The sequence below is a fragment of the Gossypium arboreum genome, chromosome 8 (genome assembly GCF_025698485.1).
Source record: "Gossypium arboreum isolate Shixiya-1 chromosome 8, ASM2569848v2, whole genome shotgun sequence".
NCBI lineage: Eukaryota > Viridiplantae > Streptophyta > Magnoliopsida > Malvales > Malvaceae > Gossypium > Gossypium arboreum.
Window position 1 is genome coordinate 135,666,137 of NC_069077.1, and position 25,676 is coordinate 135,691,812.

At 35.9% G+C, this 25,676-nt stretch overlaps 1 protein-coding gene and 1 long non-coding RNA gene across 2 annotated transcripts in view; both read right to left on the bottom strand.

The window, feature by feature from the left end:
• The window catches only part of LOC128296541 (uncharacterized), a 28,325-nt gene extending 12,809 nt beyond the window's left edge, over positions 1–15,516 (bottom strand). Inside the window, exon 1 of the long non-coding RNA XR_008287165.1 lies at positions 15,396–15,516. This is a non-coding gene — a long non-coding RNA (uncharacterized LOC128296541). The remainder of the gene's footprint in view (positions 1–15,395) is intronic.
• Positions 15,517–17,192: 1,676 nt separating this feature from the next.
• Positions 17,193–21,360, bottom strand: LOC128296540 (uncharacterized). The gene is made up of 2 exons (XM_053031892.1): positions 21,202–21,360; positions 17,193–20,284 (listed from the first exon to the last, which is right to left on the bottom strand). The coding sequence occupies exon 2, from the start codon at positions 18,198–18,200 to the stop codon at positions 17,370–17,372; it is 831 nt and encodes a 276-aa protein (XP_052887852.1). The 5' UTR covers positions 18,201–20,284; positions 21,202–21,360; the 3' UTR covers positions 17,193–17,369.
• Positions 21,361–25,676: the final 4,316 nt, after the last annotated feature.

Genomic DNA, 25,676 nt, shown 5'->3' on the forward strand with positions numbered 1-25,676 from the left:
AGAGGAAAAGATCAAGTGCTCTTGAGATGCGTGGATGCTGTTGAAGCCGGGAAAATACTGGAAGATGTCCATGAAGGAATTTGTGGGACACATGCCAATTGTTTCACTATGGCCAGGAAGATTATGAGACTCGGTTATTACTGGCTGACGATGGAAAGTGACTGCATTAGTTTTGCACGAAAATGTTACAAATGTCAAATTTATGGTGATAAAATTCATGTAGCCCCTTCACCCCTTCACGTCATGACTTCTCTGTGGCCTTTTTCTATGTGGGGCATGGATGTTATAGGGCCAATTTCCCCAAAAGCTTCTAATGGACACCGGTTCATTTTTGTGGTTATCGATTACTTCACAAAATAGATAGAAGCCGCTTTGTTTGCCAGTGTGACGAAGACTGCAGTTTGCAGGTTTTTGAAAAAGGAAATCATCTGTCGATATGGTTTGCCTGAAAGAATCATTTTAGATAACGCCTTGAATCTGAACAATAAGATGATGAAGGAAGTGTGTGAGCAATTTCAAATAAAGCATCATAACTCATCACCTATCGCCCGAAAATGAACGGAGCTGTCGAAGCGGCCAATAAGAATGTTAAGAAGATTATTGGGAAAATGATCGAGACATATAAAGACTGGCACGAAAAGCTACCATTTGCTTTGTATGCATATCGCACATCTGTGCGGACATCTACGGGGCAACTCCTTTCTCTCTGGTCTATGGAATGGAAGCTGTGCTACCTATCGAAGTTGAGATCCCTTCTCTACGAGTCTTAATGGAGTCGAAATTAGAGGAAGCAGAGTGGGTTCGAGCTCGATATGACCAGTTAAACCTTATCGAAGAAAAATGTCTGAAGGCAATTTGTCATGGACAGATGTACCAGAAAAGAATAATCACGGCCCATGACAAGAAAGTACAGCCAAGAGAATTCCACGAATGAGAACTTGTGTTGAAAAAGATTCTCCCAATACAAAAAGACCTACAAGGAAAATGGGCACCAAATTGGGAAGGACCATACATCGTAAAGAAAGCATTCTCGGGTGGAGCTTTGATTCTCATTGAGATGGATGGGAAGGAGTTACCGAATCCAGTGAACTCAGATACTGTAAAGAAATATTATGCTTGAAAAAAGAAAATTAAGATGAAAACCCGAAAAGGGCATCTTAAAAAAAAGATGATCAAGGTGAAAACCCGAAAAGAGCATCTTGATAAATACGAAAGATTAGGATGAAAACCCTAAAGGGCATTCTAATGAAGCAAACGCTGGGCTTGAAAGCAAGGCATTTTGAATGATGGGTCAAACAGCGAGACTACAGTATTTGAAGCATTTTTAAAAGCTCGAAATCTTCTACGCAAGAAGCCATGCTTGGAAAGATTCTTGATTAAGAAACATGGAAGAGTTCATATGTTGAATATCTAGAGCATTTGTATCCGTTGAATACGATCCCTTTTCTCTTTATGACATTTTTACTATCATTGGTTAACTTTCTTCGTCTACTATAAATAAATGTGAGGTATCCTTTTTTGTCCCTACCTGACCATTTTCATGCATCTCATTATGTGGTTTATTTACACGATAAATAGTGAAATGACATACTCTAAACAAAAGAAATGTTAAGCATTACCTGGATGAAAATTTGACAAATACAAGAGTTTCAAAGTAAGGACAAAGTTCAACCAGGGGCAAAAGAGTGATATTTGAAGACGGGTACAAAGCCTGAAGAGAAAGTCGAGAGTCAAAGCAATGAACGCAGATCATCAAAAATTGTGATGAAAAAAGACATACGACAAGCATACCTAAGGCGCATAGCATGATCATGTAGGCATATAGGCATTTAAGACCAACATGTGCATATCATGATGACATCATGCATGACATATACAAGTACTCCAGTAGAGCAAGAAGATGTGATGATAGCTGTACTGAAACAAAGGAAAAGACACCTGAGTTCTACCAAATGATAGGTTTTGGTATTTTGATGTTTTTATTTCTGTTTTCAGAAATCAACTCATATTGCGAGAGGTGAGTTGAGCCACAAGACATGTTGAGGTTTTTTCAATTTATGTATTTTCAATTTATGTTTCAAAAATCAACTCATATTGCAAGAAATAAGTTGAGCCTTGGTTCACGTGCTGAGGTATTTTCAATTTCTATTTTTCAAATCTCTGTTTTCAAAAAAATCAACTCATATTGTGAGAGGTGAGTTGAGCCTCAGGACACGCTAAGGTATTTTCAATTCCTGTTTTTTCAATCTATATTTTTCAAAACAATCAACTCATACTGCGAGAAGTGAGTCGAACCTCAGGGCACGCTGAGGAATTTTCAATTCCTGCTTTTCAATTTCTGCTTTTCAAAAAAATCAACTCATATTGCGAGAGGTGAGTTGAGCCTCGGCACACATGCTGAGGTATGCCGGCGGTGGATGCACCGGTACCACTGGCAATAGAGGTAGAGTCTCATGACCATGATCTTGGGGATGATGCCCCATCACGAGCAATGCTTCGTGTTCGGAAAGGGTTACGGGACAAGTTCGGGCAACAAAATTCGAGGATCGATTTTGAATGACTCAAGCTAATGAGCGGAGATCGTTAGGGCGTGTCTGGTATAGCCCGAATGTGGCGGAATATTGGTTGGAGGCCACGAAGCGGATTATGGACAACTTGGACTGCTCCGAGGAGATTGTGAGTGGGGTATCTGTACTAAGTCCTTTAGGTCACTTTCGGTTAGGGTAGACAAAGCGTATAGGGATGTACCCTTAAAAACTCAAGGTAAGATTTTCCCTGGAGATCTGATGGAGTTACCGTCGGAGAGTTTGATCTCATTTTGGGAATGGACTGGCTTGTTAAGCATAAAGCGACTCGGATTGTCTTGCTAAGCGAATGGTGTTAAGGACCACAAAGGATGAGGAGGTTATGGTGATAGGTGAGCGAAGGGATTATTTGTCCAATGTGGTGTCGGTATTAAAAGCCGAAAAGTGGATTCGAAAAGGTTTTGAGGTCTATTTGGCATTTGTAAGTCAGTTAGAAGAGGAGGGGCTGATAGTGGATAAGGTTAGGACCGTAAAGGAGTTCCAAGATGTTTTTCCGGAGGAGCTTCCAGGATTGCCTCCGAACCGAGAAGTTGAGTTTGGAATAGATTTGTTGCTCGAGGCGGCGCCGTGTCCATCGCACCGTATAGGATGGCATCGAAGGAGTTAGTGGAGTTAAAGGCTCAAATTCAAGAGTTGTTGGATAGGGACTTTATTAGGCCAAGCGTGTCTCCATGGGGAGCACCGGTGCTATTCGTGAAAAAGAAGGATGGTATGATGCGGATGTGCATTGATTATCTCTAGTTGAACAAACCGACGATTAAGAATAAGTATCCACCGCCAAGGATTGACGATCTATTCGACCAGCTTAGATGAGCTTCGTATTTTCCAAGATCGACCTTCGATCCGGATATCATCGATTAAGGGTCAAGGAGGCGGATATCCAAAGATGACATTCGAGGACTCGATATGGTCATTACGAGTTTCGGTTATGCCATTTGGACTAATGAACGCTCCTGCAAGCATTTATGGATCGATGAATCGTGTGTTCCAACCATTTTTAGATCGGTTCAGTAGTCGCCTTTATTGACGATATCTGGTATATTCTAAAACTGAAACGAAACATGATGAGTATCTCCGTATAGTGCTATAAGTATTAAGGAGAAGGAACTCTTTGCGAAGTTCAAGAAGTGTGAATTTTGGTTGAGGAGGTAACCTTCTTAGGACATGTGGTCTCTGCCGAGGGGATTAAGGTGGACCTCGAAAATTGAAGCGATTTTGGAGTGGAAGCCGCCTAGGTCGGTGTCGTAAATCTGAAGTTTTCTAGGACTAGCGAGGATATTCTGAAGGTTTGTGGAAGGTTTTTACGTGATGACAAGACTTTGACAAAACTCATAAGGAAATGAGTACCGCTTATATGGACTAAGAAGTAGCAGGAAGCTTTTGAGAAGTTGAAGAAAGTTTTGGTGAAGCACTGAGTTGATTCAGTAGAGTCCAGGAAGGATTTTAGTGTGTACAAGTGACACATCACACGTGGGTTTGGGCTACGTGTTAATGCAAGAGGGTAAGGTGGTTGCATATGCATCACGATAGCTTAAGCCTCATGAGGGAAACTATTTGACTCATGATTTAGAGTTGGCGCAGATGATATTTGCACTTAAGATTTGGAGACATTACTTGTAAGGAGAAAGGTGTATTATATACCGACCATAAGAGTCTTAAGTATTTGTTGACTCGTATGAGCTGAACCTTAGGCAAAGGAGATGGATTGAGTTGCTTAAGGATTATGACTGCTCGATCGAGTATCACCCAAGCAATGCTAATGTGGTAGCCGATGCTCTAAGTCGTAGAGTCAGATTCGATCTAAGAGCAATGTTGCTCATCCGAGTCGTATGATGATGGAAGTCTCATTGGTGAGTTGCAAGTGAGGCCAACTGGTTGGATCAGATTAAGGAAAAACAGGTTGAACGATGAGTCTTTGGTCGCTCGTTTTCAACAAGTTAAGGAAGGGAAACTTCGAGTTTGGGAGCGAAGAGACGATGCAACAGCAATACCCTCATCTATTTGGATTAGGTAAATTTCGAGGACGAAATTTCTTTAAGGAGGGTAGAGTTGTAACGTCCCAATTTTCGGGAATTCTGTGAATGTTGACAAAATTTCATGCTTTGATTTTGTCATTTGTAAGTGAAATTATGAAATAGGACCTATGTGAAAATGTTTGAAAATGCTATAGGCTAAATTGAAGTGGCCAAATAAATAGGAGTGCAAAATAGGAGGATTTGCATGATAAACCTCCCATTTTACATGAAGTGGCCAACCATCATGTTGTTGTAGAAAAATGTACACTTGATATCCATAATTTATGGTACAAATTGATACAAATTGATAATAGGTTAGGTAAATGTTCCATGATAATGGGTTAGGTAAATGTTTCATGATAATAGGTTAGGTAAATGTTCCATGATAATGGGTTAGGTAAATGTTTCATGATAATAGGTTAGGTAAATGTTCCATGATAATGGGTTAGGTAAATGTTTCATGATAATGGGTTAGGTAAATGTTTCATGATAAGAATATCATGTCTTTTGTATTAAAGAATTAAATGGATGAAATATGAAGTTTTATTAAAAGAAAAGGGTGAAAAGAACAAAGTTTTGTCCATCTTTTTCATCATAGCTGAAAGTTAGAGAAGAGAAAGGAGAGGAGAAAGCTCTTGAGTATTCGGTCATTAGGAGGAGGAAAATTGAAGGTAAGTTCTTGGTACCTTGCTTCTATTTTGAGGTTCATGAGTTCTTCTTGATTCTACCTTAACTCTTGAAGTATATTTTGATTTTTAGTTGTGTTGTGAGCATTTAGTCATGAATTAAAATGAAGGAAATGGTTGTTGTTTCATGTTCTTTTGATGAAAAATGGAAGATAGGTGAAGTTGAGCCAAACAAATGAACATGCATGTGCCTTAGATGCTAAAGGAAAAATCGGCTAACATGTTGTGCTTTAAAATGATGAAATGGAGATTATGCTTAAGTAAAAATCATAGATATGTGATGATTGATTGGTGATATACATGTTTAAATAACATGCATGCAAGATAGGTGTATGAAAGAGTGATTTGGTAATAAATCTGCTTGGGACAGCAGCAGTAACGTGACTTTGGAAAATCACCATAAATTGTGGGAGATGAATTAGAAGCTGAATAAATTATGTAATTAAAGCTTATTGAGTCTATTTTCTAATGAAATAAACAAGAACATATTTTGAATTCTGTACAATGAGAAATTTGATTCGTAATGAAGAGTGGTCAGATTAGTCAAACAGTGAAACATGGGAAACTTTGAGAAAAATCTGGTATTGATTGGCTAAACCGAAAATTCTGAAAATTTTATGGATAGAAGATATATGAGTCTATTTTCAAGGAAAATTAACAGAACTTGATTTGGAGTTTCGTAGCTCCGGTTATAAATGATTTAGTGACTGTTGCTCAGGAAGACAGCTTGCAGTGAAATTATGATTATGTGGTAAACATTGACAAAAATTTGTTAATGAGTTGCTTATTGATTTCTTATAAGCTTACTATGATCTGTAGGTGTGGTTGGCCGAATATTGTAAGGGGTTAATACATAGTTTGTATTTGAATAGTTAGATTAACGTGTTAGTAATCCAATTGTAGGCGGTTCGTGTGTGGATCTCGTCAAGATATCGTCATAAGCATGTGTGTAACTAACACCCTCTTTCTTAGTCTAGATCGGCAAAAGCCGAAAAGTCGAAATGCTTAAAACCGGTATTTTGTAGATTTGCGAGTGTCGAATGCTCGTGAGGTAAATCGATTAATATTTTTGGTAAGCTGCAATGTTTGGACCGCAAAGTACATGATTTCTATGCCTCGATATTTTGGGCTTAATGGGCCAAAATTGGAATGATGGAATAAGCTGCCCAATTCGGTAAGAACCCTCGATGACGTGATTCGTTAGTACGTGAAAAGTAGGAATATGCATGAAAAACCCTAAAATAGATAAATTACTGAAATACCTTTAAAAGTGGAAAATTTACGCTTTACCCCTAGTATATAAATTACCAAATACCCCTAGGTTAAATTGACTTAAATGCATGTTTGACTATTGTTATTTCTTGCATGCCATGTTGTTATTATCGATGCATGGGATTGGGATATTGACGGAGGAAGTCTGAAAGTGGCTTGTCCACGTGTTGGAGGCTTTGCCTCAATTTATTGTTAACTGAGCAAAGAATCTTGCAAGCTGTGGAGTGTTAAATGGGTGGGTTGAACTATCCCACATGGAGTGTATGGCTGGTACGGTGGAGTGTAGTGGTTGGTGGGTTGAGTAGTCTCCCAAATGGGCTTGCATATGTTTCTTGATGTTGCATGTATTTTGAAATGGGCCTATGGGCCATACTATTATCTGAATAAGGGCTAAGGCCCGCTTTATTATAATCTGAAAGGGCTTTGGCCCAATATCTTATTACCCAAATGGGCTTGCATATGTTATTGATGTTGCATGTATTTTGAAATGGGCCTATGGGCCATATTGTTATCTGAATAAGGGCTAAGGCCCGTTTATTGTAATCTGAAAAGGGCTCGCCCATACCCTTTATTACTGAATAGGCTTAGGCCCAATGGGCTTGAGTGACTTGGGCTTTGAATGGGTTTTCCTTACACACTGAGTTTCCCCAAACTCACCCCTTTTATTTTCATCCACGCAGAAATCCCCAACCATAGTGGGCTTGGAGTCGTGAGGGAATTTGAGTGGCCACCCGCTCGAAAGTTTGATTTTCTTTCGTGAACTGGACATCCTTTTAATTACGTTTGAGGTTTTGGGCTTTTAAATGTAATAATGCCGCTTATTTATTTTTGATGGTTTTAATATGTATTACTAAGATAGGTAATACTTATTTTAACTGTTGAAATTGGATAGCTTTAGGCGCGTTTTCAAAAAAACAACAGATTGATTTCAAAATAACACGACAACAAGCAAAGCTTCCGCAATGAAAGTATTTTTCAAAATTAATCACTTTTCTTAAAATGACTTAATCAAATCGGTTTCCTAGAAATATCCATGACGTTAAGGTGTGGCAATGGCAGTATGCACGTCTAGGATTGGATCCGAAGGAGCTTGGTATAGCAAATCCGATGGACTCACCACCTCTTTTCCGATTTCCTACCGGTGCACGACTTCCATTCACTTTAACCCTTAATGAATTAATCTTTTGAACATCAAGTACGATTTTCGGACTTAGAATGGAAATTTTTTTACATTTTGATGTGGCATGCGGATCCGCCATAACCGGGCGGGTTTGGGGTGCTCTGAGATTGAACCAAAGTTACAAGATACGTTGGACTGGAAGGAGACTACCTGAACAAGAGAAGCACCAAAGAAGTCAAGACTAGGCAAGACCGGGCAGATTGGGTCTTCCTTGAAAGTCTTTGCTCTATTCCCGTTGCACAACAATGAGCAAAGAGGGGCATCTGTATAAACCCAAATTGCCCAGGCCCGTAAATAATCCATCAGTCAACCCTTACCCAAACCCCAAATACCCATCTAAACTAACCCAACAGAAGCCCAAACCCCTTACAAAACCATTAACCCATTAAGCCCAAATATCACCAGCCCAAACCCCAAATACCCATCTAAACTAACCCAATAGAAGCCCAAACCCCTTACAACCCAATACCCATTGAAACCCTAGCCACCTACCCCGTCGCCAAGGTTACCTTAGCGCCGCAACACCCCATGCCGTCTGCCACATCCACCACCTGCTCCACCTGTAAAACAAAAAGGACACGCAACAGCAACAAAAAGGAAACAGACAGTATAGCAAATGGGATATATAAGCCGAATGGAAAATATTGTAAAGGGGGGAATGAAAAAACAGATACGAGAAGGAAATAAAAAACAGAAATTAAAGGTTTTCAAAAGGAGAAAATGTTGTTTCTTCATACCGATTAGTCTAGCATCTTATCTTCCAGTCGATTCAACATATATACACATACAAAATACACGTATATTCAAAAAAAAAGGGGAGGAAAGGATATTGTTACCGTCTCGGAGATCGGAGAAATCAGAATCGATTAGTTCCCGTGGTTCGATCTGGTCTCCTAGGCTTCCTTTGGTTTGCCTGGAACTCAAATACAGAGCGAGGGGGAAGAGAGGAGTCGATTTGAAGATTTTAGCACCTCTGACTGCCGTACACGGCGGATGTCGGTGACCGATGGGCACCGATCCGGCGATCGAAAATTGCTTAGGTCGGACTCCCTCACTCCCCTCTTTCTTTTTTTCTCTCTGCATTGATAAAATGATGATTTCTTTAAAAAAAATTTACTTTTATAACCCCTTGGTACGGCGTCATTTTGGGACAAACATCCAATACCCAAAATGGTATCGTTTAATTGCCCGACCCGAACTCTGACCCGAAAACCGCTTGGGATCCGCGTGTTTTTGGACTGAGGGTCTATTTGCGCCCTCAGTCCCTCCGCTTCTGATGTCGGTTTGATGTGGTCTCATTTTTTATTTTTCCCCTGGAATTTCATTACTATTTTATCTTGGTCCCTGATTGAGCGGTGCGTTTTGAGTGGGACGGGTTTATTACCCATTCGGTCCTCCTTGGTTTTTCAAGCATTAAATGCAGGTCCTTTTTATAGTCCAGCAGATTTGTTTTATTTGTAAACTATCCTCCTTATTTTAAATCGATTTCAATTAGGTTTTATTTAGATTCATTTTCAGTTTCTTTATTATTCGTGTTTATTTATTGATATTAATTGTATTATTTGCATCATTTTGTTTATTTATAGGTTGTAGTCGATTAATTATAAATTTATCTTGTACGCATTTTTCTATATTTTATGCATTATTATTTTACCATGTTATTATTTTATACATTCTTGTTGTTATTAACATACTATTACTATTATTATACTTATTAATAATATTATTAGTACTAGTATTGATTTTCATTTAATATTTATATGTGTATATACATATACGTATTTATGTATCGTATTAATATTTTTTATATATTATCATTTCTAATATATATGTACATCGTATATGTTTATGTATATATCATTTATTTTTATTTTTTATATTGTTAGTTATATATATATTTTTATATACTATTTCATGCATATATTTTTATATTATCCTTATTATTATTATTAATCTTGGTATATGTCATATTATATATGTATATATTTTTAATATATGTATAGGTATATATTTATGTAATATTGTAATAGTTTTCTTTAATATCATTATTTCCAATATGTATATATTATGTAAATATTTTAATGTTATATGATATATGTATTTTTTATGTATTATGTGTGCGTACTTTTAATATTGTATTTTTATATATCACGCATATATATGAATACTATACTATAATTTTACATATTATATTATGTATATGTTTTTCATATCGTTATGTACATACATCTTTCAATATTTATTATTATGTATATACTTTAACATTACTAGTTATATATGTTTTACCACTTCATGTATATATTATTATTACATTTATTTTATTCCTATTATATTTATTATTAATATTAGTACACATATTTTATTATACGTGTATATATATTTTATATATATAGTATTATTTTCATATATTATTATACTCATTAATATACTTGTTATTTTCCTATTGTCACTTATTATTTTATTTTAATATTATTATGTGTTATTTGGTGTACATATATATCTTTATTATTACTATTATTACTATTATTATTAGTATATGTACATATATATGTATATTGTATATGTTCATTTTAAATATATTATGTATATATATATATATATATATATATATATATTATGTACCTATATTTAGTATTATTATGTAAACATTTTTCATTCCTATATTACGTACATACTTTAATATATATATATATATATATATATAGCACTATTAGTATTTTTAATATTAGGTTTACGTCATTTCATTTATTATTATATGTTTATATATATTCATGATTTTATTTAGCGTTTAATAATATTGTCATCATGTTTAATATTGCATACGTTGTTATTATTTTAATATTGTTATTGAAGTTATTATTTGTTTCGACGTATTTCTAACTCTGTTATGTTTTGTTACCTCCCATTTTTGTATCATCTCACTATTCACCGCTTTAAAGATTTTATCCAAATTTTTATAAATAAGGCAATGTACCGATTTAACATTAAGCTATAGATTTCATCGCCATGTTGGATGAAATTTGTCGGCTCGTGTTAAAGACGGAACACCCTTCTAAAAAACCGAAATCGAAATTATAAAAACTCTCGTGTTTTGGTCGGATCACGATTAAAATTTAAATTGAACTTGTATTTTTGAGAATTAAGACAACGCGTGTTTTACAAGATACCAATTTTGGGTGTCGCGAGGGTGCTAATACCTTCCTCGCGCGTAACCGACTCCCGAACCCTATTTTACTCTGATTTTCACGTAGACCCAAATTTGGCCTTCATTTTTGTTCGAGAATAAATTTTCTTAAAAAAGATGATTTATTAGGTGTCCGATCACACCTAGAAGAAAGATCGGTGGCGACTCCCTTTTTAATAAAACGGTTTTCAAATTTTTAAATAATTGCCTCAATTAGCGATCAAAAGCAAAAGTTTACGTCGCTACAATGACAATTCTTACCTAATTAGATTTTACATCTTAGCCCTTCTCAAAATTTCAATAAAATTAGAATTTCACCATCTTTTTTCTCTTTTTTCCTAATTAGACATTGCACTTTGCCCCTTTCCAAGTCCTAATAGAATTGCTTTCCATATTTTTTTTATTTTCTTTTTCTCCTTTTTTCTCTCATCCTTGCACCCTATTCTCTCCTTTGTGCTATTAATTATTTTTCTTTCCCCTACTGAATCGTTTCCCATTCATTTAATTCCTATCAAAATTTAGAATCGTCATTAGTGGCATTCGATATATTAGCCAAGAATCGGTAAAAATAATTCATTTCAATGATTAGATTTCATAATTCCATTGTATGAATATCCAATGTAAATCTTTCATTCGATTAATCAATCTTTGGGGAATCTTGCCCAAATCTTGATCCCATCATTAATTTGTGTGCAATTGCCATTGAAGGACTGTATTTAGGTGAATCTGTAACGACCCGAAAGTTAGAGGTGTCCGAAAGTGCATTCCCGATACTCCATTCCCATAAATTAGAATCGTAAATATGTATTAAAAATATTTACGAAGCTAGTTGTGTAGTTAATTAAGTTTTGGTTAAGTAACATTGCAGTAATTAAGAGTAATTAGGTATAAAGACTAAATTTCATATAGGGTGAAAGTTGAATTATAAATTAAAGAAAAATTAAAGGGACTAAAGAAGTAATTATGTAATTTTTCTTTAATGAGGCCACATAAGGTAAGATACTTATAAATTTAATATATGTATTATAATAAAATAAGTTTACTTAATATTTAAGTATATATATATATATATATATATTATAATAATAATAAACTAATGTATAATAAAATAAGTAAATGAATAACAAAAAAAAAAAGAATAGAAAGCCAAAGCCAAACGAAAACAGAAAAGGAAAGAAAGAAAAAGAAAAATAGAAAGAAAGACGCAAGGCTAGGGACTTCTAAGGTTCAAAGTTCAATTGGTTAGTTAATTTAGCCCCTTTTTCTTATAATTTTTATGTTTTTGGAATCCCGGTGTTAAGTACTACCCGACCTATGTCGAAATTTTTAGTATTAGAATTAAATTGATAAATTTAAAGGTTAGAAATGAAAAAGATTGAATTGTAGAATAAATTGTAAATTTTGAGTAATATAGACTAAATTGTGAAAATTTCAAAATTTATGGATTTAAGTGAAAATATGGAGTTAAATATAGTTTAAAGTGAAATTTGTACGAAAATATAGGATTAATTGTAAAGAAATAAAGTTAGTCTCGGTTTAGGGACTAAATTAAAAATTAGGCAAATATTGAGCCAAAATTGAAATATGCAATATGAAATTGAATTGTGTTGTATTGGTGAATTTTAATTATTTTAATTTCGTAGCTAATGTCGTACCGAAATCCTCGACTAAAAAGGGGAAAGATAAAGTCGACATCGAATAGCTTGGAACTTCTGATTTGTATTTCTATAATCTGAATCTAGTTGTTAATTGTTGTATTTTATATTAATGTATATGGTAAGTGGTTAAGGCGAGTATATGGTACTTTGATTATTGAATTGATTTAAAGTTGATTGAATTGAATTGAATTGATATATATATGTGTACAAATATGATATTGGAAAGTGATTTGGAACCCTAGTAACTGTATCGGGTTGAGTCGGATATAGATGGCATGCCATAGGATTGGAAGAGTTCAGGGATTTCGCGTTAATTTACTTTGGTTTAACCGATGAGACACTGAGTGTCAAATTTATATAGCGCTAGGCATAGTTGTAGCACCCCAAACCCGGCCCAGAAGTTATGGCCGGATCCGGCATGCCACATCAAAAACATTAAAAAAAAAATCCATTCTAAGTCCAGAAAATCGTACTTAATGTTCAAAAGATTAATTCATTAAGGGTTAAAGTGAATGGAAGCATGCACCGGTAGGAAACCGTAAAAGAGGTGGTGAGTCCATTGGACTGCTTAAGTACCAAGCTCCTTCGGATCCAATCCTAGACATGCATCTTGCCATTGCCACACCTTAACGTCATGGATATTTCTAGAAACCGATTTGATTAAGTCATTTTAGGAAAAGTGATTAATTTTGGAAAATACTTTCATTGCGGAAGCTTTGCTTGTTGTCGTGTTATTTTGAAATCAACTGTTGTTTTTGAAAAGCGCCTAAAGCTATCCAGTTTCAACAGTTAAAATAAGTAATACCTATCTTAGTAATACATATTAAAACCATCAAAAATAAATAAGCGGCCTTATTACATTTAAAAGCCCAAAACCTCAAACGTAATTAAAAGGATGTCCAGTTCACGGAAGAAAATCAAACTTTCGAGCGGGTGGCCACTCGAATTCCCTCACGACTCCAAGCCCACTATGGTTGGGGATTTCTGCGTGGATGAAAATAAAAGGGTGAGTTTGGGAAACTCGGTGTGTAAGGAAAACCCATTCAAAGCCCAAGTCACTCAAGCCTATTGGGCCTAAGCCCATTCAGAACAGTGGTCTTGGGCGAGCCCTTTCAAATTACAATAAACCGGGCCTTAGCCCCTTATTCAGATAATGATATGGCCCACAGGCCCATTTCAAAATACATGCAACATCAGTAAACATATGCAAGCCCATTTGGGGAGACTACTCAACCCACCAACCACTACACTCCACCCGTACCAGCCATACACTCCATGTGGGGAATAGCTCAACCCACCTAGCCCAACACTCCACGATTGCGGCCTTTGCCGCTCGATTAACGATAAATTGAGGCAAAGCCTCCAAGATCGTGGACAAGCCACTTTCAATACTTCCTCCATCAATATCCCAGTCCCATGCATCGATAATAACAACATGGCATGCGATAAATAACAACGATCAAACATGCATTTAGGTCAATTTAACCCTAGGGGTATTTGGTAATTTTGCACCTAGGGGTATAACAATAATTTTCCATACATAGGGGTATTATAGTAAGTTAACGCTTTTAGGGTTTTCATGCATATTCCTATTTTTCACGTACTAATGAATCACGTCGAGGGTTCTTACCGAATTGGGCCGTTGGCTCATCATTCCAATTTTGGCCCATTAAGCCCAAAAATATCGAGGGCACGTAAATCATGCACTTTGCGGTCCAAATTTTGCAGTTTACTAAAACATTAATCGATTTACCTCACGAGCATTCGCTTTTCGCAAATCTACAAAATATCGGTTTTCGGCATTTCGACTTTTCGACTTTTGCCGATCCAGACTAAGAAAGAGGTGTTAGTTACACACTGCTTTGCGACGATATCTTGTGAGATCCACACACGAACCGCCTACAATTGGATTACTAACACATTAATCTAACTATTCAAATACAAACTACGTATTAACCCCTTACAATATTCGGCCAACCACACCTACAGATCATAGTAAGCTTATAAGAAATCAATAAGCAACTCATTAACAAATTTTTGTCAATGTTTTCCACATAATCATAATTTCACTGCAAGCTGTCTTCCTGAGCAACAGTCACTAAATCATTTATAACTGGAGCTACGAAACTCCAAATCAAGTGCCGTTAATTTTCCTGAAAATAGACTCATATATCTTTTATCCATAAAATTTTCAGAATTTTGGTTTAGCCAATCAATACCAGATTTTTCTCAAAGTTTCCCATGTTTCACTGTTTGACTAATCTGACCACTCTTCATTACGAATCAAATTTCTCATTGTACAGAATTCAAAATATGTTCTTGTTTATTTCATTAGAAACTAGACTCAATAAGCTTTAATTACATAATTTATTCAGCTTCTAATTCATCTCCCACAATTTATGGTGATTTTCCAAATTCACGTTACTGCTGCTGTCCCAAGCAGATTTATTACCAAATCACTCTTTCATACACCTATCTTGCATGCATGTTATTTAAACATGTATATCACCAATCAATCATCACATATCTATGATTTTACTTAAGTATAATCTCCATTTCATCATTTTAAAGCACAACATGTTAGCCGATTTTTCCCTTTAGCATCTAAGGCACATGCATGTTCATTTGTTTGGCTCAACTTCACCTATCTTCCATTTTTCATCAAAAGAACATGAAACAACAACCATTTCCTTCATTTTAATTCATGACTAAATGCTCACAACACAACTAAAAATCAAAATATACTTCAAGAGTTAAGGTAGAATCAAGAAGAACTCATGAACCTCAAAATAGAAGCAAGGTACCAAGAACTTACCTTCAATTTTCCTCCTCCTAATGACCGAATACTCAAGAGCTTTCTCCTCTCCTTTCTCTTCTCTAACTTTCAGCTATGATGAACAAAGATGGACAAAACTTTGTTCTTTTCACCCTTTTCTTTTAATAAAACTTCATATTTCATCCATTTAATTCTTTAATACAAAAGACATGATATTCTTATCATGAAACATTTACCTAACCCATTATCATGAAACATTTACCTAACCCATTATCATGGAACATTTACCTAACCTATTATCATGAAACATTTACCTAACCCATTATCATGGAACATTTACCTAACCTATTATCAATTTGTATCAATTTGTACCATAAATTATGGTTATCAAGTGTACATTTTGTCTACAACAACATGATGGTTGGCCACTTCATGTAAAATGGGAGGTTTGTCATGTAAATCCTCCTATTTTGCACTCCTATTTATTTGGCCACTTCAATTTAGCCTATAGCATTTTCAAACATTTTCACATAGGTCCTATTTCATCATTTCACCCCATTTTTCTTATGGAACAAAAATTAACTAAAATTGCCGGGTTCTATCTTAAGCTTGGGCTTTCTAGAGGCCCACTAATATAATTAAACCTATGCCAACATTCACAGGATTCCCGAAAATTGGGGCGTTACAACTCTACCCTCCTTAAAGAAATTTCGTCCTCGAAATTTACCTAATCCAAATAGATGAGGGTATTGCTGTTGCAACGTCTCTTCTGGCTCCCAAACTCAGAAGTTTCCCCTTCCTTAACTTGTTGAAAACGAGAGACCAAAGAATCATCGTTCAACTGTTTCTCCTTAATCTGATCCAACCAGGTTGGCCTCACTTGCAACTCAGCCAACAGACTTCCATCATCATCTGAGACTCGGATGAGCAAACATTGCTCTCGGATCGATCTGACTCTACGACTTAGAGCATCGGCTACCACATTAGCCTTGCTTGGGTGATACTCGATCGAGCAGTCATAATCCTTAAGCAACTCAATCCATTTCCTTTGCCTAAGGTTCAGCTCCTTCGAGTCAACAAATACTTAAGACTCTTATGGTCGGTGTATATAATACACCTTTCTCCGTACAAGTAATGTCTCCAAATCTTAAGTGCAAATATCATCACGCCAACTCTAAATCATGAGTCAAATAGTTTCCCTCATGAGGCTTAAGCTATCGTGATGCATATGCAACCATCTTACCCTCTTGCATTAACACGCAGCCCAAACCTACGTGTGATGCGTCCACCATACACGATAAAATCATTCCCGGACTCATTTGAATTAACACAAGTGCTTTAGTCGAACTTTCTTCAACTTCTCAAAAGCTTCCTGCTGTTTCTTAGTCCATACAAACGGTACTCCTTTCCTTATGTGTTTTGTCGAGGTCGCCATCACGTAAAAACCTTCCACAAACGTTACAGTAGTATCATGCCGTCCTAGAAAACTCCGTATTTGACGACCCGACCTAGGCGGCTTCCACTCCAAAATCGCTTCAATTTTCCGAGGGTCCACCTTAATCCCTCAGAGAGACCATATGTCCTAAGAAGGTTACCTCCTTCAACCAAAATTCACACTTCTTGAACTTCGCATGAGTTCCTTCTCCTTAATACTGCAAGACTATACGGAGATACTCATCATGTTTCATTTCATTTTCAGAATATACCAGGATATCGTCAATAAAGACGACTACGAACTGATCTAAAAATGGTTGGAACACACGATTCATCAGATCCATAAACGCTGCAGGAGCGTTCGTCAGTCCAAATGGCATAACCAGAAACTCGTAATGACCATACCGAGTCCTGAATGCCGTCTTATGTATATCTGTCTCCTTGACCCTTAACTGATGATATCCAGATCGAAGGTCGATCTTGGAAAATACAGAAGCTCCTCTAAGCTGGTCGAACAGATCATCAATCCTTGGCAGTGGATACTTATTCTTAATCGTCAGTTTGTTCAACTGGCGATAATCAATGCACATCCGCATTACCATCCTTCTTTTTCACGAATAGCACCGGTACTCCCCATGGAGACACGCTTGGCCTAATAAAGTCCCTATCCAACAACTCTTGAATTTGAGCCTTTAACTCCACTAACTCCTTCGATGCCATTCTATACGGTGCGATGGACACGGGCGCCGTTCCAGGCAACAAATCTATTCCAAACTCAACTTCTCGGTTCGGAGGCAATCTTGGAAGCTTCTTCAGAAAAACATCTTGGAACTCCTTTACGGTCCTAACCTTATCCACTGCCAGTCCCTCCTCTTCCGACTGACTTACAAATGCCAAATAGGCCTCACAACCTTTCCGAATCCACTTCCCGGCTCTTAATGCCGATACCATATTGGACAAATAATCCCTTCGCTCACTTATCACCATAACCTCCTCATCCTTTGTGGTCTTTAACACCATTCGTTTAACAGCACAATCCAGAGTCGCTTTATGCTTAACAAGCCAGTCCATTCCCAAAATGAGATCAAACTCTCCGAACGGTAACTCCATCAGATCTCCAAGGAAAATCTTACCTTGAGTTTCTAAGGGTACATCCCTATACAGTTTGTCTACCCTAACCGAGTGACTCAAATGACTTAGTACAGATACCTCACTCACAATCTCCTCAGAGCAGTCCAAGTTGTCTATAATTCGTTCTGTGGCCTCTAACCAATGTTCCGCCATATTCGGGGCTATACCAGACACGCCTTTAAAGATCTCCATTCTGTTAGCCCGAAGTCGTTCAGAAATAGATCCCCGAACTCCATTACCCGTACTTTCCCCGGCAACCCTTTCCAGAACACGAAGCATTGTCTATGACAGGGCATCATCCTCGGTACTGCAGTCATGAGACTCTACCCTCATTGCGGGTGGTACGGTGCATCCACCGCCGAGATATGTCTCAAGACGAAGATCTCGCTCGAGCACTTCCTCGGCTTCGTTGACGGCCTCTTGTACTCATATCGTATTATCTTGATTACGAATTTTTATGCATCAATTAATATTCCAGTGTTTATTACAGATGTTTTATGAATCAGACAGTAGTTTAGAGTTTGTTTTCACAAAATCGAAGTCTAGCTACAGTTTCAGTTTCTTATCAGATTTTCCTATAGTTTCAGTATCATCCTATCTAGAGTATCCTAGCAGGATTTCAGTACAGATAGATAAGTCAGAAAAATATTCAGAAGAGTTCAGAGTAATACTTACAGACTTGAGCTGGAGATTCGGAATGCCACCTTCTAAAGATCTAAATTTTGAAAATCGAGTTTTTCGCATTCTTTATAAAATTTTCGTTTTAGAAAATCTTTGTTTTTGTAAACCCATTCCACAGCCGAGTTGTTGCAACCTAGGCTCTGATACCACTAAATGTAACACCCCAAACCCGGCCCAGAAGTTATGGCCGGATCCGGCATGCCACATCAAAAACATTAAAAAAAATCCATTCTAAGTCCATAAAATCGTACTTAATGTTCAAAAGATTAATTCATTAAGGGTTAAAGTGAATGGAAGTCATGCACCGGTAGGAAACCGTAAAGAGGTGGTGAGTCCATCGGATTGCTTAAGTACCAAGCTCCTTCCGGATCCAATCCTAGACATGCATCCGCCATTGCCACACCTTAACGTCATGGATATTTCTAGGAAACCGATTTGATTAAGTCATTTTAGGAAAAGTGATTAATTTTGGAAAATACTTTCATTGCGGAAGCTTTGCTTGTTGTCGTGTTATTTTGAAATCAACTGTTGTTTTTGAAAACGCTACTAAAGCTATCCAGTTTCAACAGTTAAAATAAGTAATACCTATCTTAGTAATACATATTAAAACCATCAAAAATAAATAAGCGGCCTTATTACATTTAAAAGCCCAAAACCTCAAACGTAATTAAAAGGATGTCCAGTTCACCAGAAGAAAATCAAACTTTCGAGCGGGTGGCCACTCCAATTCCCTCACGACTCCAAGCCCACTATGGTTGGGGATTTCCTGCGTGGATGAAAATAAAAGGGTGAGTTTGGGGAAACTCAGTGTGTAAGGAAAACCCATTCAAAGCCCAAGTCAGCTCAAGCCTATTGGGCCTAAGCCCATTCAGAACAATGGTGGTCTGGGCGAGCCCTTTTCAAATTACAATAAACCGGGCCTTAGCCCTTATTCAGATAATATAGATGGCCCACAGTGCCCATTTCAAAATACATGCAACATCAAGAAACATATGCAAGCCCATTTGGGAGACTACTCAACCCACCAACCACTACACTCCACCCGTACCAGCCATACACTCCATGTGGGAATAGCTCAACCCACCTAGCCCAACACTCCAGATTTCTGACCTTGCTGCTCCGTTATCGAGAATTGAGGCAAAGCCTCCAAAGACGTGGACAAGCCACTTTCAGTACTTCCTCCATCAATATCCCAGTCCATGCATCGATAATAACAACATGGCATGCGATAAATAACAACAATCAAACATGCATTTAGGTCAATTTAACCCTAGGGGTATTTGGTAATTTTGCACCTAGGGGTATAACGGTAATTTTCCATACATAGGGTATTATAGTAAGTTAACCGCTTTTAGGGTTTTTCATGCATATTCCTATTTTTCACGTACTAACGTAATCACGTCGAGGGTTCTTACGAATTGGGCCGTTGGCTCATCATTCCAATTTTGGCCCATTAAGCCCAAAAATATCGAGGCACGTAAATCATGCACTTTGCGGTCAAATTTTGCGGTTTACTAAAAACATTAATCGATTTACCTCACGAGCATTCGCACACTCGCAAATCTACAAAATATCGGTTTTCGGCATTTCGACTTTTCGACTTTTGCCGATCCGACTAAGAAAGAGGTGTTAGTTACACACACATTTATGACGATATCTTGTGAGATCCACACACGAACCGCCTACAATTGGATTACTAACACATTAATCTAACTATTCAAATACAAACTACGTATTAACCCCTTACAATATTCGGCCAACCACACCTACAGATCATAGTAAGCTTATAAGAAATCAATAAGCAACTCATTAACAAATTTTTGTCAATGTTTTCCACATAATCATAATTTCACTGCAAGCTGTCTTCCTGAGCAACAGTCACTAAATCATTTATAACTGGAGCTACGAAACTCCAAATCAAGTGCCGTTAATTTTCCCTGAAAATAGACTCATATATCTTTTATCCATAAAATTTTCAAAATTTTTGGTTTAGCCAATCAATACCAGATTTTTCTCAAAGTTTCCCATGTTTCACTATTTGACTAATCTGACCACTCTTCATTACGAATCAAATTTCTCATTGTACAGAATTCAAAATATGTTCTTGTTTATTTCATTAGAAACTAGACTCAATAAGCTTTAGTTACATAATTTATTCAGCTTCTAATTCATCTCCCACAATTTATGGTGATTTTCCAAATTCACGTTACTGCTGCTGTCCCAAGCAGATTTATTACCAAATCACTCTTTCATACACCTATCTTGCATGCATGTTATTTAAACATGTATATCACCAATCAATCATCACATATCTATGATTTTACTTAAGTATAATCTCCATTTCATCATTTTAAAGCACAACATGTTAGCCGATTTTTCCTTTAGCATCTAAGGCACATGCATGTTCATTTGTTTGGCTCAACTTCACCTATCTTCCATTTTTCATCAAAAGAACATGAAACAACAACCATTTCCTTCATTTTAATTCATGACTAAATGCTCACAACACAACTAAAAATCAAAATATACTTCAAGAGTTAAGGTAGAATCAAGAAGAACTCATGAACCTCAAAATAGAAGCAAGGTACCAAGAACTTACCTTCAATTTTCCTCCTCCTAATGACCGAATACTCAAGAGCTTTCTCCTCTCCTTTCTCTTCTCTAACTTTCAGCTATGATGAACAAAGATGGACAAAACTTTGTTCTTTTCACCCCTTTTTCTTTTAATAAAACTTCATATTTCATCCATTTAATTCTTTAATACAAAAGACATGATATTCTTATCATGAAACATTTACCTAACCCATTATCATGAAACATTTACCTAACCCATTATCATGGAACATTTACCTAACCTATTATCATGAAACATTTACCTAACCCATTATCATGGAACATTTACCTAACCTATTATCAATTTGTATCAATTTGTACCATAAATTATGGTTATCAAGTGTACATTTTGTCTACAACAACATGATGGTTGGCCACTTCATGTAAAATGGGAGGTTTGTCATGTAAATCCTCCTATTTTGCACTCCTATTTATTTGGCCACTTCAATTTAGCCTATAGCATTTTCAAACATTTTCACATAGGTCCTATTTCATCATTTCACCCCATTTTTCTTATGGAACAAAAATTAACTAAAATTGCCGGGTTCTATCTTAAGCTTGGGCTTTCTAGAGGCCCACTAATATAATTAAACCTATGCCAACATTCACAGGATTCCCGAAAATTGGGGCATTACAATAGTTATTACTTCGGATTTATCCGATGAGGCACTGGGTGCCAAACTGGTGTGTTGGTTGGATCCATGTATCCATCTAAGTCCGAGTCATGTTAATAAGGGTAATTAAATAAAATAGTACTATGATTGATATTGGATGATATTGTATGTGAGTGAAAATGGGATAGTGAATTGAAACATGAAAATGAGACACATGAATTACGTATTCATGAATTGGATATGGATTGAATAATATTATTGTTCAAATAATATATATATTATATTGTGAAAAGCTATTATATAGCAAGTGATGAGATTTGAGAATGGTATGAAATGATGTATTTATGAATTGAATATTGAATGGCTAATGCCATTGTATGAATAAATGTGGTCTTAAATATTCAAATGATCTTATAATTAAAATATGCATATTATATTATCTGTATTTAAATATTCGGATTATAGAAATACCACTGAGTTTTACTCAGCAACGGTTTTATTTTTCGTGTGCAGGTTAGGTACTTTAATTTTGATCGCTGATTCAGCATCCAACAACGATCCCGAACTCAAATATGGTGATCTTTATCTTTTGTCTCGGCATGTACCTAGGATGTCTAAATGATAGTTATTTTGTGGATGGATTGTAAATGAGGTTATAAGTGTAAGATCGGTTTGGTATATACATATAAACATGTGTTTGTGTTTGAAGTCATATTATGGCATGGTAAATTGAACCAAATCTAGATATGTGCATGTGAATTTAAGTTGATGTTTAAGTGCTTATGAACTAGGCAAAATGGATTGAATTTGGTATGTTTATAATTTGGATTTGAATGATGCTTCGATGATATGAATTGCTGATATAATTGTGTTACTTATGAGAGTACATTGGTTAGACATCTAGGATGATTGTTTTAACATGTTTTGGATGTGTTCGATCATGTTTTGAATAGGTTAAATGAATGGTTTTTGAATTGCTTAATGTCCAAGTTTGCAGGGAATGGTAAACTTGTTGTTTAAAGTACATTTCGAGTCCACATAGCCAGACACACGAGCGTGTGACTGGGCCGTGTAAGATACACGGGCATGTGATTGGGCCGTGTGAGATATAAGGTTAACACACAGGCGTGCTAGGCCATTTCGAATGGGCACACGGGCTGGGACACGGCCGTGTGTCCCTATTTCGAATGTTCACACGGTCTAAGACACGGGCGTATCTCTTGGCCGTGTGAGTCACACGGCCTGACCACACGGCCGTGTGAACCTTCAGCTTTGAAAATTTTTAATGTATTCTGAGAATTTCTCTGAGTTTTCGAATTAGTCCCAACTTGTTTCTAATGCGTATTTTGGACCTCGAGGTCTCGAATAAGGGACAGTATGTATGAGTTATTGATTTCTGAACTGAATATTATATGATACGAAATGTTTGTAATTTATGTCTGTTTGATCGATAAACTTCGGTGATGCTCAGAAACCATATTCTAGTGACGGATATGGGTTAGGGGTGTTACAAAATCGGATCAAAATTGATTGTGAGGAATGTTAATCGAACCTATGGTGAAAGGTGTGTGTCTTTTCCAAGAGGATCAATGGTGATTGTGTGTAGGTTTAGGGCTACATGATTTCCCACACGGGCAGGTAGACCACACAACCATGTGCCCCTATAATTCTTAGGGTAGTTTGTGTGTTCCACACGGCCTTAGCCTGTTACACGACCTTCCACACTGTACCACGATCGTGTGACCCCTATTTTATAGTTTATATTATAGATAGATATAGATAATGTCAAGTTAGAAATTAATATATATATATATATATATATATATATATATATAATGTAAAACATTAGAAATGTGTACGAATATCTAATTGGATATAATAGATAAAAAATAAAAGATAATTTTGACCTAAGAATTTATTAATTATTATAATACAATAGTGTTAAATTTGTCTGTTAAATCTTAATGTAAAATTAATTTATTAAATATTTTAAACCCAACTTTCAATAACTAAAATATGAAAAAAATATAAAAAATAGAATGAACATGACATGAATATTAAAATCTACCTAAAACAAAATTTTAAAAAAATTATATAAATATATATGACCTTGAAAACAAGGATAACACAAAAATAGGATAGACATGATGATACGTGAGGCAATATCAAAAGTTATCATTAATTACACCTTTACATTTTACTACACAATATAATTACATTACATAAATATAAAAAAAGTTAAAAAATCAACATTTCATGAATGTATAAACATATTAATATTTACATAAAATAAATAGGAAGGAAGTGAGAATTATTTTAAGGCTGAAATTAAATTGTAATTTTATAATAGTAAAAATGTTATTTAACCATTTGAATTATACTCTATATTTTTATAATTTTAAAGGATTAAATTTAATTTTATCATTTTAAGAAAATCAAAATATAAATTTACCTTTATTATTTTAAAATTTTAAAATTTTAAAAGGCTTAAATAAAAAATTTCTATTTTAAGAGTCGGCTCCTATCACCACCTTAAAATAAATTGCGACGTATTAAAATTTATATATAATAAATTGAATTCAATTATAACACCAAACATAAAATAAACACGACACCAATAAATAATAATAATTGAATTGAAAAATAACTTATATATATTTATAACATAACATATATTTCTATTTATGGGATAAATTCTTTGTGGAAAATTCAATGGTCTTCGTAGCAATAGGTTTCGTTTTCAATGTGCAAAATTCAGTCACCTCAAACGAAAAAAAACATGTAACACCTCAAACTCGGCCTAGACGTTATGGTTATATCTGGCAATGTCACACGATAGTGTTTTTGAAACCTTTTTGTTACGACGAAAACATTCCATGTTATTATCTTTAGTAAACCTTTGTTAGAACTTAGGAAGTCTTTTTTATTCATTTAAAACATTTGTTTTGAAACATCCCTTGTTGCGGAAGCTTTAATAAAACAGTCTAAGTGATCATGCGTTTAGAAAATACTTTAACTTTTTGAAAATCGAATTTCCTACGACCAGCAGGTATAAATCCATAAAGTAAAATAAATAAATAAAAACTCAAATTTAAAACCAAAGTCCCAGAGGGTACTTAAATTACAACCCGAATAATCAATAATAATCAAATTATAAATTGTAAATTGAAAACCATGTAGTCCAAAAATTACTGTGGTCACTGTTGAGTCCTCCATCGCACTGATCCGTCTAAGTCTGGGGATTACTTGTGCACACTAAACAAAAAGGGTGAGTTTACATAAACTCAATGTGTAATCTCCCAGAAACAAACAAACAATCAGTATTCACAGTGCACAGTTGAACAGTCTTGGGCCTAAGCCCTTTTCGATATCGATGGAGTTTGCCTTAACCTATCTCAGACGATGTAAAAATACAAGAGGGCCCTAGCCCATGACAAGATCGATAGAGATAACAATTATGCAGTAGCAAAATCGTACCCAACCAACCTCTACATATCATCTCCGTCCAACCCTACACTCCATGTGGGGATATAATCAACCCACCTATCCCTACACTCCAAGTAGTACCGAATACAGCACAAAACAGTAGTTTGTAGCTGAGCTGCTAGTAAATTAGGCTTAAAGTCATTCGATACACTTCCTTCTAATAACAACCCCCAACCCAATGCAATGCAACATACAATGGATGATATGCTATTATGCAATTTCAGTACATATATTCAATTCAAATATTAACATGCTCAATATAGATATCATTCATTCAATTTCACACATTTAGGGGTCTAAGTAGCGCTTATCGACCTTACAGTAGGTTCGCAGTCGACTTGGGCGACCGGTGCAACCTTAG

Excerpts from the sequence above, each read along its gene's own strand:
- LOC128296540 (XM_053031892.1), bottom strand. The coding sequence starts at position 18,200 with ATGCTTCGTGTTCTGGAAAGGGTTGCCGGGGAAAGTACGGGTAATGGA.